The 16,104-nt window shown below is 50.4% G+C and overlaps 1 protein-coding gene across 1 annotated transcript; it reads right to left on the bottom strand.

The window, feature by feature from the left end:
• Positions 1–2,007: 2,007 nt before the first annotated feature.
• CHMP1B (charged multivesicular body protein 1B) lies at positions 2,008–10,682 on the bottom strand. The gene is made up of 8 exons (XM_072123791.1): positions 10,466–10,682; positions 6,798–6,895; positions 3,490–3,636; positions 3,257–3,325; positions 3,031–3,138; positions 2,870–2,913; positions 2,715–2,787; positions 2,008–2,213 (listed from the first exon to the last, which is right to left on the bottom strand). The coding sequence occupies exons 1-8, from the start codon at positions 10,479–10,481 to the stop codon at positions 2,169–2,171; spliced, it is 600 nt and encodes a 199-aa protein (XP_071979892.1). The 5' UTR covers positions 10,482–10,682; the 3' UTR covers positions 2,008–2,168.
• Positions 10,683–16,104: the final 5,422 nt, after the last annotated feature.

Here is a 16,104-nt window from a genome sequence, read left to right on the forward strand (position 1 = left end):
TGGGGAAGCGACACATGCAGGATATCTGGTGCACGGATCTTAGTGAATCGCAGACTATGTGCATTCCGGTCAGACAATGCACTTTTGGGGATCGCGCAGGATGGGTAAGTAAATGTGCCACATAGTGTAAAAATTCCAGTACTATACAGCAACATCACAATGACTAAGAAGGACCCGGTCATAAGATTTTACCACATTAAACTAATCACCCTTCAGTGCCAGCAGCATGTTCCTCAGTACCATCGAGGTGTCTGAAGTGACTCTCCCTCTGAAGCCTCTAAACCTGACTCATCTCAGGCAAAATGTGACTCTTCTCTGCTCATTTTCATAGGACTTTATAGCAGATTTTTGAGACCCTTTAAGTGTGAATGATCCAATAGCATATAAAAGAAAACCGATATAAATTGGTCAGTGAGATTTCACCAGCCTTTTCCTAACATATCACAGAAGTAGCCCTGGAGTAGGAGGGGAGTATAAGAATTGCTGTGGACCACATCAATGACCGGTGTCATTGTAAATATAATAGTCACTGGGGGTTGTTAGCGGTGGGTGTTATTATCAATGAAAATTATTATTCTGCTTTTTAGAAAAGTTTATACTAAACCACCAGGGAGGCTGGGACGGGCAGTGACTAGGGGTCCCTGATCCAGGGCCCAATGGTTTATTTTAGTTATGGTTGGCTACTAAAACGGGCTGGTGTTATAAGGTAAGGAAGGCAAAAAGTCCTGGGCTCTCCCCCTCTAATAAGGATATTCTGGTGTAATCATTTATTTATCCAAAAAAAGAGGCTGGGTCCATTTATGTAGCATTTGGAAATACAACACTAGGGGTGATGGCACACGTGGCGCTTTGAACGCGCTTTTGGCTCGTTTTAAAGCAGTCCGTCAAAATGTAATACTGGACCACCTACCATCCGTCAAAACTCATGGTAGATGTCCAGGGTCGGCTCCAGGTTTCATAAGGCCCCTGGGCGACAGAGCCTCAGTGGGCCCCTCTACAGTGAACTCACATGGTGGCATTCAAAATTCCGAAGATAAAACAGTCTAATATTCCCAAGTTTATCATCCCAAACAGCCCCCTCATGGTTATTTTAATTAAGGCTCACGTCGTTAACCCCTATGGATTCATTATGTACAGCAATATGTGCCCCCCCCCACCACCACCACCATCCCAGTAGCTCTAGGCCCCGGCACTCGCCCAGTGCCATCTCCAGCCCTCTAAACGTCCTTTAGAAAGATTTGTAACCGTCTCTCTGTAGGTTTATTGGCCGGTGACACTTGGAGGCATTGGAATACAGAAATTGTGGACAATTTTCCGGACAAGACTGATTTGTAGGTTTTTGTTATCCCGCTGTTCTGTAGTTATGTAATAGGGGATCAATTGTTTAAGGTCACCCAGTGTACATTATAGGGTGGCCAAAGGCCTCTTCCTCACATTCCTAGACCATTATACGGGCGAGCAACGCCTCAAAAACGTTCCCTTAAATCACAAGGTTAGAAACTACGACCCTCCGATAAAATCTTCAGAAACTGCTGAAAGTCTTTGTGCTACAAAGTGGTTTCACTGCAAATGCAAAGAAAACTCCAAACCTACATAAAGAAAACTATTTATTAAAAGCCGCACAGCAGAGAACAAGAGGAGCAGGCTCCAGACGTGGATCCATCAGCGCCAGGATGCAAATAAATACAAGCCCAAATGTAAAGGCACCCAGCAGCAAGAAGCCACCCTACACGAGGATGTGGTGCCAAGCAGAGCCAGACCATGACTAATGGACAGACACACAGGGCCGCCACAGCGGGAGGGCCCCATGACATCACAGGGCAGCCACAGCGGGAGGGCCCCATGACATCACAGGGCAGCCACAGCGGGAGGGCCCCATGACATCACAGCCTCATTGAGATGTTCAGAATATCATGGACTTGTCAGGTTTCTTAGTGTTCATGTGCAGACATTTATACACAGTTTTAATGAGTTTAATCTGATATATAATGAGTACGATGGGGGTGACACTCTGCCCCCTGCAGTCTCTGAGCAGCACAGTTGTGTATGAGGCAACAGGATCCAGGAGAAGGCGACCAGTCAGAAAGCTTCTTGTAGAGAAACAAATCCAGGTATGTACCATGTATATTTACAGGAGGACAAAGCAAACTCACACGGAAGCAACAACCTTACACCTGATCACGCAAACGGGCAAGTCTCTGCGACAACTCATCCTGCAAAACACACAGAACATCAATAACTCAACTCATTATATTACATAATTATCCAGCAATAAATACGCAGACCTTATCTACCTGTACTGTGCATGTAATGCTGAACCTCACTTATATCCTGCATTATACTCCACAGCTGCACTCACTATTCTGCTGCTGGTGCAGTCACTGTGTACATACATGACATTACTTATCCTGTACTGATCCCCAGTTACATCCTGTATTATACCCCAGAGCTGCACTCACTATTCTGCTGCTGGTGCAGTCACTGTGTGCATACATGACATTACTTATGCTGTACTGATCCTGAGTTACATCCTGTATTATACTCCAGAGCTGCACTCACTATTCTTCTGATACAGAGTTACATTTATGCTTTCTCGTGATGGGTGGGATATAGCGATTACAAATTTATGCAACCTCATCATTGGCTCCTGCAGACACTGAACCAGCAGGATCCCCTTATTTGTCAGTATGCTTCTGGGGCAGCGTTTTATGTACCTGTTCTGTAGAGGCAACGCTGGTTCCCACAGATCCGGTCTGTCCTTGAGGAAGCTCCATATTCAGGTCAAGGCTGAAAAAAGAAACAAAAAGTGAACGTGGAGCTTGTGAAAAACATGTCAAATCCCATGTAACACACTATAACGTTCACTCACCCGGCCTCGTCCGCCATCTCCTGCAACAGATTGTCCACTTGATTCTGCAAAAGAGGAAGGAAATTTTTGTAATAATGACACGCTCCAAACGTGCCAGTCTGAGAAGTGCGCCTTCCTCTGACTGGTTGGTGAGAAGAGGTGCCACCCTACCCAGTACTTACCTGTGGTGTGGTCAGCGTCGTGGTGTTGCTCATTGAGTCTTCCATCTGTTGGGTCTGAACATCCAGAGTCTCAAACTGCTGCTCGAACTTATCCATCAGGGCGGAGATCTGAGGACAGAGGACATGAGACTCCACAATGGTGGGCACGCTACCACAGAAGCCACACCCTCCAATTACCCCACTGTGACCATAGAGGCGATACCCCCACCATGCCCCTCCAGCTCACCTTCTCTAGGTTCATGCTCTTCAATGTGGCGTCCATGGATTTCACCACACCCGCCATGGACTTTGTCACCTGAAACAGAAACACAAGTGAAATGTTGCCCACAATGCACTGCACTCTGGTCACTGGAAACCAGCTGCAGTAGGATTTCAGCTCCGGGGGTGATCTGAAGATTCTGCTCCAGCTGCAGCAGTAATGTAAAACCTTCATTAGCTGCAGCATCAAATCCAACCAACCTTGCCCATTGTGACAGCGGTCTGTACCCGCGCTGCTACAGCATCTACTCGGGCGCTCATCCGCAGGAAGTTGATGCCTTGGTTCTTCTGTCGGATGGCGTTCTCCGCGTGTATCCGAGCGATCTCCGTATTCCCCTTCTGTATGGCCTGGAGCAGTGAAAAAAAAACAATTGATGAAACAATAATCAATACTGACTGATGGTGATCACTACTGCCCCTAATCCTACTGACTGATGCCATCACTGTAGGGCAAATGGTAACGATACTACTGCTCTAATACTACTGACTAATGCTGGTCCCACAGGGCAGACCACACTGATCACTACTGCCCCTGATCCTACTGACTGATCACTACTGCCCCTAATCCTACTGACTGATCACTACTGCCCCTAACCCCAATTACTGATGCTGATCCTGGAAGGTGAACCCCACTGCTCACTACAGACCACAGTGATCACTATAGCACCTAATCCTACTGCCTGGTGCTGATCCTGGAGGGCAGACCATCATCATCTCTATAGCACCTAATCCTAGTGCCTGGTGCTGATCCTGGAGGGCAGACCACCATCATCACTATAGCACCTAATCCTACTGCCCGGTGCTGATCCTGGAGGGCAGACCACCATCATCACTATAGCACCTAATCCTAGTGCCTGGTGCTGATCCTGGAGGGCAGACCATCATCATCTCTATAGCACCTAATCCTACTGCCTGATGCTTATCCTGGAGGGCAGACCACCATCATCACTATAGCACCTAATCCTACTGCCCGATGCGGATCCTGGAGGGCAGACCACCATCATCACTATAGCACCTAATCCTACTGCCCGGTGCTGATCCTGCAGGGCAGACCACCATCATCACTATAGCACCTAATCCTACTGCCTGATGCCGATCCTGGAGGGCAGACCACCATCATCACTATAGCACCTAATCCTACTGCCTGATGCTGACCCCGCAGGCAGACCACCATCATCACTATAGCACCTAATCCTACTGCCTGATGCTGATCCTGGAGGGCAGACCACCATCATCACTATAGCACCTAATCCTACTGCCTGGTGCTGATCCTGGAGGGCAGACCACCATCATCACTATAGCACCTAATCCTACTGCCTGATGCTTATCCTGGAGGGCAGACTACTATCATCACTATAGCACCTAATCCTACTGCCTGGTGCTGATCCTGGAGGGCAGACCACTATCATCACTATAGCACCTAATCCTACTGCCTGATGCTTATCCTGGAGGGCAGACTACTATCATCACTATAGCACCTAATCCTACTGCCTGGTGCTGATCCTGGAGGGCAGACCACCATCATCACTATAGCACCTAATCCTACTGCCTGATGCTGATCCTGGAGGGCAGACCACCATCATCACTATAGCACCTAATCCTACTGCCTGATGCTGATCCTGGAGGGCAGACCACCATCATCACTATAGCACCTAATCCTACTGCCTGGTGCTGATCCTGGAGGGCAGACCACCATCATCACTATAGCACCTAATCCTACTGCCTGATGCTTATCCTGGAGGGCAGACTACTATCATCACTATAGCACCTAATCCTACTGCCTGGTGCTGATCCTGGAGGGCAGACCACTATCATCACTATAGCACCTAATCCTACTGCCTGATGCTTATCCTGGAGGGCAGACTACTATCATCACTATAGCACCTAATCCTACTGCCTGGTGCTGATCCTGGAGGGCAGACCACCATCATCACTATAGCACCTAATCCTACTGCCTGATGCCGATCCTGGAGGGCAGACCACCATCATCACTATAGCACCTAATCCTACTGCCTGATGCTGACCCCGCAGGCAGACCACCATCATCACTATAGCACCTAATCCTACTGCCTGATGCTGATCCTGGAAGGCAGACCACCATCATCACTATAGCACCTAATCCTACTGCCCGATGCTGATCCTGGAGGGCAGACCACCATCATTACTATAGCACCTAATCCTACTGCCTGGTGCTGATCCTGGAGGGCAGACCACCATCATCACTATAGCACCTAATCCTACTGCCTGATGCCGATCCTGGAGGGCAGACCACCATCATCACTATAGCACCTAATCCTACTGCCTGATGCTGACCCCGCAGGCAGACCACCATCATCACTATAGCACCTAATCCTACTGCCTGGTGCTGATCCTGGAGGGCAGACCACCATCATCACTATAGCACCTAATCCTACTGCCCGGTGCTGATCCTGGAGGGCAGACTACCATCATCACTATAGCACCTATTCCTACTGCCTGGTGCTGATCCTGGAGGGCAGACCACCATCATCACTATAGCACCTAATCCTACTGCCTGGTGCTGATCCTGGAGGGCAGACCACCATCATCACTATAGCACCTAATCCTAGTGTCCGATGCTGATCCTGGAGGGCAGACCACCATCATCACTATAGCACCTAATCCTACTGCCTGATGCTGATCCTGGAGGGCAGACCATCATCATCACTATAGCACCTAATCCTACTGCCTGATGCTGATCCTGGAGGGCAGACCACCATCATCACTATAGCACCTAATCCTACTGCCTGGTGCTGATCCTGGAGGGCAGACCACCATCATCACTATAGCACCTAATCCTACTGCCTGATGCTGATCCTGGAGGGCAGACCACCATCATCACTATAGCACCTAATCCTACTGCCTGGTGCTGATCCTGGAGGGCAGACTACTATCATCACTATAGCACCTAATCCTACTGCCTGGTGCTGATCCTGGAGGGCAGACCACCATCATTACTATAGCACCTAATCCTACTGCCTGGTGCTGATCCTGGAGGGCAGACCACCATCATCACTATAGCACCTAATCCTACTGCCTGATGCTGATCCTGGAGGGCAGACCACCATCATCACTATAGCACCTAATCCTACTGCCTGGTGCTGATCCTGGAGGGCAGACCACCATCATCACTATAGCACCTAATCCTACTGCCTGATGCTTATCCTGGAGGGCAGACTACTATCATCACTATAGCACCTAATCCTACTGCCTGGTGCTGATCCTGGAGGGCAGACTACTATCATCACTATAGCACCTAATCCTACTGCCTGGTGCTGATCCTGGAGGGCAGACCACCATCATCACTATAGCACCTAATCCTACTGCCTGATGCTGATCCTGGAGGGCAGACCACCATCATCACTATAGCACCTAATCCTACTGCCTGGTGCTGATCCTGGAGGGCAGACCACCATCACTATAGCACCTAATCCTACTGCCTGGTGCTGATCCCCCCCCCTTCCCCCCTCTTCTCGTCAGGTTTTCCTCACCTTCTTGATTTTGGCCTTCTCAGCCTTTTCCTCCTTCTCACATTTCTTGGCACTTCGGTTTAGTTCTTTTGCCGCAAACTTCAGATTAAACAAATGTTCTGATTGGAAGGTTAAGGGCAGAACAACCCAGAGAGGACGACATCATCGGCCACGACACTGAACACATCACAGACGGCGATTATGTGGGTAGAGCTGAAGTATTTGTGCTCACGGCCCAAATACTGAGGGGACACAGAACTGCAGCATACACCGGCGCCCCCGGGGCAGCGGGGTTAACAAGGTCAATCCCCAGAATCAGTCTCCACTTGACCTCATAACCTCTTGTATCCTATGGGCTGGGATATGGAGGATGCCCAGGCCTCAGGGGGTAGCAATTGGCGCCTTAGCTTTCTGCACAACATTTGGGGGACATTATCACTGTGTGTGTCACTATATAACCCCACACATCAGAGGTCCCTGCACACACCATGTGACCTGCCTGGCAGTGTAAGGGTTACTAGTCTATAACCAAACAGAATAGGGGAGTCTCCATCACTAATAATATACACTCATAAACCTGATCACCCGGTTCTGCCACCTGCACCCAGCCCCGCCCCCAGTGATGTCACAGGTGAAGATGAAGTCATGTGATCCATTACAAAAGGATAGAGGTCACCAATCCCTTAGATATGGACAGTCCAGAAAATAGGATCTCAGTAACTCTGCTTCCTGTCAGCAAACAAGAGCTACACAGAGTATAACCCAAGGCAGTCACGTCTCACACTTTATTTATTACTCTCTGTTATCAGCCATTACATCCTGGGGAGAGGAGACTGTACAGGGGGGATACAATCTATTACTCTCTGTTATCAGCCATTACATCCCGGGGAGAGGAGACTGTACAGGGGGGATACAATCTATTACTCTCTGTTATCAGCCATTACATCCCGGGGAGAGGAGACTGTACAGGGGGGGGATACAATCTATTACTCTCTGTTATCAGCCATTTCATCCCGGGGAGAGGAGACTGTATAGGGGGGATACAATCTATTACTCTCTGTTATCAGCCATTACATCCCGGGGAGAGGAGACTGTACAGGGGGGATACAATCTATTACTCTCTGTTATCAGCCATTACATCCCGGGGAGAGGAGACTGTACAGGGGGGGGATACAATCTATTACTCTCTGTTATCAGCCATTTCATCCCGGGGAGAGGAGACTGTATAGGGGGGATACAATCTATTACTCTCTGTTATCAGCCATTACATCCCGGGGAGAGGAGACTGTACAGGGGGGATACAATCTATTACTCTCTGTTATCAGCCATTACATCCCGGGGAGAGGAGACTGTACAGGGGGGATACAATCTATTACTCTCTGTTATCAGCCATTACATCCCGGGGAGAGGAGACTATACAGGGGGATACAATCTATTACTCTCTGTTATCAGCCATTACATCCCGGGGAGAGGAGACTGTACAGGGGGGATACAATCTATTACTCTCTGTTATCAGCCATTACATCCTGGGGAGAGGAGACTGTACAGGGGGGGATACAATCTATTACTCTCTGTTATCAGCCATTTCATCCTGGGGAGAGGAGATTGTACAGGGGGATACAATCTATTACTCTCTGTTATCAGCCATTTCATCCCGGGGAGAGGAGACTGTATAGGGGGGATACAATCTATTACTCTCTGTTATCAGGCATTTCATCCCGGGGAGAGGAGACTGTACAGGGGGATACAATCTATTAGGCTACATTCACACTACAGTATGGGGGACGTATATACGGCCGACGTATATACGGCCGATATACGTCCCCCATACACTCCTATGGGCTCACGGCCCTGTACGGGAGCGGTACGGTGCAGCACACGTGCGGCACCGTACCGCTCCGTAGCCCGGGGAAAGATAGGACATGTCCTATCTTTCCCCGTATTACGGCGCCGTGCGCCATTAGTTTCTATGGGGAGGGGCGGGGGTGAGCTGCGCTCACCTCCTCCTCCTCTCCCCGCGCTGCCGTGTGCCCGCCGTGCTACGGTGCGGCGGGCTCACGGCAGTGTGAATTTAGCCTTACTCTGTGTTATCAGCCACTACATCCCGGGGAGAGGAGACTGTATCCCCCCTGTACAATCTATTACTCTCTGTTATCAGCCATTACATCCTGGGGAGAGGAGACTGTACAGGGGGGGATACAATCTATTACTCTCTGTTATCAGCCATTACACCCCGGGGAGAGGAGACTGTACAGGGGGGGATACAATCTATTACTCTCTGTTATCAGCCATTACACCCCGGGGAGAGGAGACTGTACAGGGGGGATACAATCTATTACTCTCTGTTATCAGCCATTACATCCCGGGGAGAGGAGTCTGTACAGGGGGGATACAATCTATTACTCTCTGTTATCAGCCATTACACCCCGGGGAGAGGAGTCTGTACAGGGGGGATACAATCTATTACTCTCTGTTATCAGCCATTTCATCCCGGGGAGAGGAGGCTGTACAGGGGGGTACAATCTATTACTCTCTGTTATCAGCCATTACATCCTGGGGAGAGGAGACTGTACAGGGGGGGATACAATCTATTACTCTCTGTTATCAGCCATTACATCCTGGGGAGAGGAGACTGTACAGGGGGGGATACAATCTATTACTCTCTGTTATCAGCCATTACATCCCGGGGAGAGGAGACTGTACAGGGGGGATACAATCTATTACTCTCTGTTATCAGCCATTTCATCCTAGAGAGATGAATTAAGGTATAAGACATTATTCTTGTTAGCATATTAATGGGGCACAGCTTCCAAAAATGGGAGTAGCTTCCCAGAAATTTCTATGGGACAAAATTTTGATGCAGTTTTCTGGTGTTTTTAAGCCAAACAAATATATCTATTTTTCCCCATCTGTTTTACCCTTCAGAATAAGACACTGACGGATCTTCTGGGGTACAAAACTTCCAGACTTCAAGGTTTTTGTTTTTTTTTAATTTTAAAACCTTATATCTCGGTGCTGATTGGATCAGCAAGTTGTGCGCCATTTCTGTCCTGTGCAGTGGTTCTGGGGAATCCGCACAGTTATGATACCGGGGGCCGCGCTGCCTGGTTCCTTTGATTGCTGATACACCGAGGGTGGGGGGCATTCCTGGGGCAGATACACAGAGAGGGGGGGGGGGCATTACTAGGGCAGATACACAGAGAGGGGGGGGCATTACTAGGGCAGATACACAGAGAGGAGGGGGCATTACTAGGGCAGATACACAGAGAGGGGGGGGCATTACTAGGGCAGATACACAGAGAGGGGGGGGCATTACTAGGGCAGATACACAGAGAGGGGGGGGCATTACTAGGGCAGATACACAGAGAGGGGGGGGCATTACTAGGGCAGATACACAGAGAGGAGGGGGCATTACTAGGGCAGATACACAGAGAGGTGGGGGCATTACTAGGGCAGATACACAGAGAGGAGGGGGCATTACTAGGGCAGATACACAGAGAGGTGGGGGCATTACTAGGGCAGATACACAGAGAGGTGGGGGCATTACTAGGGCAGATACACAGAGGGGGGGCATTACTAGGGCAGATACACAGAGAGGGGGGGGCATTACTAGGGCAGATAAGATACATATACAGATAATACAGGTCTAGAGGCGCAGGTTTGGCTCCGCGCTCACCCGGGCAGGATACTCTCCATGTTGGACATGTTGCTTCGGTCTCTTCAGCCGCCGGCGTCTCCCGGTCCAGTGTCACAGGTTCTCAAATCTTCCGGGTTCTTCCGGTTACTGAGGAGCCAAACTTCCTGTTGATTATTGACGTCACATGCCTCTCAGCCAGTAGGAATCCACTCTGGGTATCGTAGGGTGGGGCTAGAATAGGGGTGTGGTGATGACGTAAAGGGCAGGTTCCATGGTGTCAGAGTCTTGTGACCATAGAGTCAGGCGCCAGCGGGCGGGGACTCATCCTGTCACACATCAGAGGGGGCGGGGACTCACCTCTCACACATCAGAGGGGGCGGGGACTTACCTGTCACACATCAGAGGGGGCGGGTAGTCATCCTGTCACTCATCAGAGGGGCGGGGACTCATCCTGTCACTTATCAGAGGGGCAGGGACTCATTCAGCCAGATACCAGCTATTACTCTCTGTTATCAGCCAAAGTTTGGGATATTTGGCTGCAGTTCTATTCTAGTTGCAATGATAGAAGAAGAAGAAGCTGCAGCAGGGATCTCGTCTCATACAAGTTACTGACACCAGCACATGCTTGTCACTGTCTCCGTGTTCAGGTAGAATTATAGCAATTAGCAAGACGGTAAAGGAGGGTCCTGTAGTTGGTGACCGCAAAAAAATGTATCTTTTCTAATCCTTATTGCCTATTGTTTTGGTCACTTTTGCTGTGTGTCATCGCTCTGAGGAGTCTACAACCCACAGAGGTCGCTCAGGTGGTGCAGATCATCCAGGATGGAACATCACTGCGAGCTGTGGTAAGTAGGTGAGCTGTGTCTGTCACCCTATTGTCCAGAGCATGGAAGAGATACCAGGAGACAGGCCAGTACACCAGGAGACATGGAGGAGGAGCAGATACCAGGAGACAGGCCAGTACACAAGGAGACATAAACGAGGAGCAGATACCAGGATACAGGCCAGTACACCAGGAGACCTGGCGGAAAAGCAGATACCGGGAGACAGGACAGTACACCAGGAGACCTGGCAGAGGAGCATATACCAGGAGACAGGACAGTACACCAGGAGACATGGAGGAGGAGCAGATACCAGGAGACAGGCCAGTACACCAGGAGACCTGGAGGAGGAGCAGATACCAGGAGACAGGCCAGTACACCAGGAGACCTGGCGGAGGAGCAGATACCAGGAGACAGGCCAGTACACCAGGAGACCTGGCGGAGGAGCAGATACCAGGAGACAGGCCAGTACAACAGGAGACATGGAGGAGGTGCAGATACCAGGAGACCTGGAGGAGGAGCAGATACCAGGAGACAGGACAGTACACCAGGAGACATGGAGGAGGAGATACCAGGAGACATCAAGGAGGAGATACCAGGAGACATGGAGGAGGAGCAGATACCAGGAGACAGGCCAGTACACCAGGAGACCTGGAGGAGGAGCACATACCAGGAGACAGGACAGTACACCAGGAGACATGGAGGAGGAGATACCAGGAGACATCAAGGAGGAGATACCAGGAGACAGGCCAGTACACCAGGAGACCTGGAGGAGGAGCAGATACCTGGAGACAGGCCAGTACACCAGGAGACCTGGAGGAGGAGCAGATACCAGGAGACAGGACAGTACACCAGGAGACATGAAGGAGGAGATACCAGGAGACATGGAGGAGGAGCAGATACCAGGAGACAGGCCAGTACACCAGGAGACATGGAGGAGGAGCAGATACCAGGAGACAGGCCAGTACACCAGGAGACATGGAGGAGGAGCAGATACCAGGAGACAGGCCAGTACACCAGGAGACCTGGCGGAGGAGCAGATACCAGGAGACAGGCCAGTACACCAGGAGACCTGGCGGAGGAGCAGATACCAGGAGACAGGCCAGTACAACAGGAGACATGAACAAGGAGCAGATACCAGGAGACAGGCCAGTACACCAGGAGACCTGGAGGAGGAGCAGATACCAGGAGACAGGCCAGTACACAAGGAGACCTGGAGGAAGAGATACCAGGAGACATTGAGGAGGAGCAAATACCAGGAGACAGGCCAGTACACCAGGAGACCTGGAGGAGGAGCAGATACCAGGAGACAGGCCAGTACACCAGGAGACCTGGCGGAGGAGCAGATACCAGGAGACAGGCCAGTACACCAGGAGACCTGGAGGAGGAGCAGATACCAGGAGACAGGACAGTACACCAGGAGACATGAAGGAGGAGATACCAGGAGACATGGAGGAGGAGCAGATACCAGGAGACAGGCCAGTACACCAGGAGACATGGAGGAGGAGCAGATACCAGGAGACAGGCCAGTACACCAGGAGACCTGGAGGAGGAGCAGATACCAGGAGACAGGCCAGTACACCAGGAGACCTGGCGGAGGAGCAGATACCAGGAGACAGGCCAGTACACCAGGAGACCTGGCGGAGGAGCAGATACCAGGAGACAGGCCAGTACAACAGGAGACATGGAGGAGGTGCAGATACCAGGAGACCTGGAGGAGGAGCAGATACCAGGAGACAGGACAGTACACCAGGAGACATGGAGGAGGAGATACCAGGAGACATCATGGAGGAGATACCAGGAGACATGGAGGAGGAGCAGATACCAGGAGACAGGCCAGTACACCAGGAGACCTGGAGGAGGAGCACATACCAGGAGACAGGACAGTACACCAGGAGACATGGAGGAGGAGATACCAGGAGACAGGACAGTACACCAGGAGACATGGAGGAAGAGATACCAGGAGACATCAAGGAGGAGATACCAGGAGACAGGCCAGTACACCAGGAGACCTGGAGGAGGAGCAGATACCTGGAGACAGGCCAGTACACCAGGAGACCTGGTGGAGGAGCAGATACCAGGAGACAGGCCAGTACACCAGGAGACCTGGTGGAGGAGCAGATACCAGGAGACAGGCCAGTACACCAGGAGACCTGGAGGAGGAGCACATACCAGGAGACAGGACAGTACACCAGGAGACATGGAGGAGGAGATACCAGGAGACAGGACAGTACACCAGGAGACATGGAGGAAGAGATACCAGGAGACATCAAGGAGGAGATACCAGGAGACAGGCCAGTACACCAGGAGACCTGGAGGAGGAGCAGATACCTGGAGACAGGCCAGTACACCAGGAGACCTGGTGGAGGAGCAGATACCAGGAGACAGGCCAGTACACCAGGAGACCTGGTGGAGGAGCAGATACCAGGAGACAGGCCAGTACACCAGGAGACCTGGTGGAGGAGCAGATACCAGGAGACAGGCCAGTACACCAGGAGACCTGGCGGAGGAGCAGATACCAGGAGACAGGCCAGTATACCAGGAGACATGGAGGAGGTGCAGATATCAGGAGACCTGGAGGAGGAGCAGATACCAGGAGACAGGACAGTACCCCAGGAGACATGGAGGAGGAGATACCAGGAGACAGGACAGTACACCAGGAGACATGGAGGAGGAGCAGATACCAGGAGACAGGCCAGTACACCAGGAGACCTGGAGGAGGAGCAGATACCAGGAGACAGGCCAGTACACCAGGAGACATGGAAGAGGAGCAGATACCAGGAGACATGGAGGAGGAGCAGATACCAGGAGACATGGAGGAGGAGCAGATACCAGGAGACATGGAGGAGGAGCAGATACCAGGAGACAGGCCAGTACACCAGGAGACATGGAGGAGGAGCAGATACCAGGAGACAGGCCAGTACAAGGAGACATGGAGGAGAAGGGCTTCGCTATGGAGAGGGAAGGGGTGAGCAGCTCGCTGTCGTAGCACCGGCAAGCATATGTGTGTGAAAGTAGCCTAAGGCCTTGTGCACATAAATGTATTCGGCCCTATTCATTACAGGACAGAATTGGCTGTATTGGGCAACATACCATAAGAAACTATGTGAAAAAAATATAGAGGATATCCTGTTATGTATCAGATGAAAGCAGGTTCACAATGAGCACATGTGTCTATGAAGATAACATGGAGAACGTTCTGTTGGCTGCAACATCCTCCAGCATGAGCGATCCGGCAGTGGGTCAGTAATGACAGCCATTAGGTACCAGGATGAGATCCTCAGACCCAGTGTGAGACCATGTGCAGGTGCAGGGGCCCTGGTGCCTTCTGATACGTGACAATTTTGACTTTGTTTTTTTATGACATATGAATCTTTCACTATACAGGTGGTCCCCTACTTAAGAACACCCAACTTACCCCTAGTTACAAACGGACCCCTGGATGTTGGGAATTTTCTGTACCTTACAATAAACATCTATAACAGGCGTCTGTAATGAAGCTTCATTGATAATTCTGGTTCTGATGACAACCCAACATTTTTAAAATCCAACTGTCAAAGAGACCAAAAAAAAATTTGTCTGGATCTACAATTATAAAATATACAGTTCCGACTTACATACAAATTCAACTTAAGAACAAACCTACAGAACCTATCCTGTAGGTGACCCGGTGTGTGTGTATACAGGCGGTCCCCTACTTAAGGACACCCGACTTACAGACAACCCATAGTTACAGACGGACCCCTCTGCCCACTGTGACCTCTGGTGAAGTCTCTGGATGTTACTATAGTCCCAGACTGTAATGATCAGCTGTAAGGTGTCTGTAATAATAATAAATAATAATAATTCTTTATTTATATAGCGCACACAGATTACGCAGCGCTGCACAAACCATGTCAAATCAGTCCCTGTCCCCAATGATGGGAATGTAAGCATCAGAAGTAGTCCACGGCCAATTAAATATTGTTTTACATATGTCATCTTCTTGTACAACATTTTGATAGCCTGAGAAGGCACCAGGATGTAGTTTGTCAGGTAGTGTGATGCATGTGCCATCAGTCTGTGCTCAGTCAGGAGGGGCCCGCGGTCATATAAAATAGAGTGGCACGCGGGCAGCCAATAACAAAGCCCCATAGACGCTGCTTAACATCAGCAGCGTGAAAGGAGCTTTGTTATTGGTCTTGTGCGCACTGCTGAGCGGTGTGCAGTTTCAATCTTCATTATGATCGCGAATCGCGATCCTGCAAATGAGCGCGTCGGACCTCTCGACCCGCGTGCTACAGAGGATAATCGCCAAGCGTAATTTTACGCATGGCGATTATTTTGGGGGGTAATAGTGCCTCACCATGCGTCATAGACGCGTGGTGAGGCGTTAATGCGACCTCTGGGTACACCTGTCCAACTGCTCGTTAACACTTAATTTCTAATCAGTCAATCACATGGCGGCAACTCAGTGCATTTAGGCATGTAGACATGGTCAAGACAATCTCCTGAAGTTCAAACCGAGCATCAGTATGGGGAAGAAAGGTGATTTGTGGCCTTTGAACGTGGCATGGTTGTTGGTGCCAGAAGGGCTGGTCTGAGGATTTCAGAAACTGCTGATCTACTGGGATTTTCTCGCACAACCATCTCTAGGGTTTACAGAGAATGGTCCGAAAAAGAAAGAACATCCAGTGAGCGGCAGTTCTGTGGGCGGAAATGCCTTGTTGATGCCAGAGGTCAGAGGAGAATGGGCAGACTGGTTCGAGCTGATAGAAAGACAACAGTGACTCAAATCGCCACCCGTTACAACCAAGGTAGGCAGAAGAGCATCTCTGAACGCACAGTACGTCCAACTTTGAAGCAGATGGGCTACAGCAGAAGAAGACCA

Source organism: Engystomops pustulosus, chromosome 9, assembly GCF_040894005.1.
Source record: "Engystomops pustulosus chromosome 9, aEngPut4.maternal, whole genome shotgun sequence".
NCBI classification, from domain to species: Eukaryota; Metazoa; Chordata; class Amphibia; order Anura; family Leptodactylidae; genus Engystomops; species Engystomops pustulosus.

Excerpts from the sequence above, each read along its gene's own strand:
- CHMP1B (XM_072123791.1), bottom strand. Across the intron at positions 2,914-3,030 it reads CGACGCTGACCACACCACAG|AATCAAGTGGACAATCTGTT; the intron begins GTAAGTACTGGG and ends CCTCTTTTGCAG. Across the intron at positions 2,788-2,869 it reads GAGATGGCGGACGAGGCCGG|CCTTGACCTGAATATGGAGC; the intron begins GTGAGTGAACGT and ends TTCTTTTTTCAG.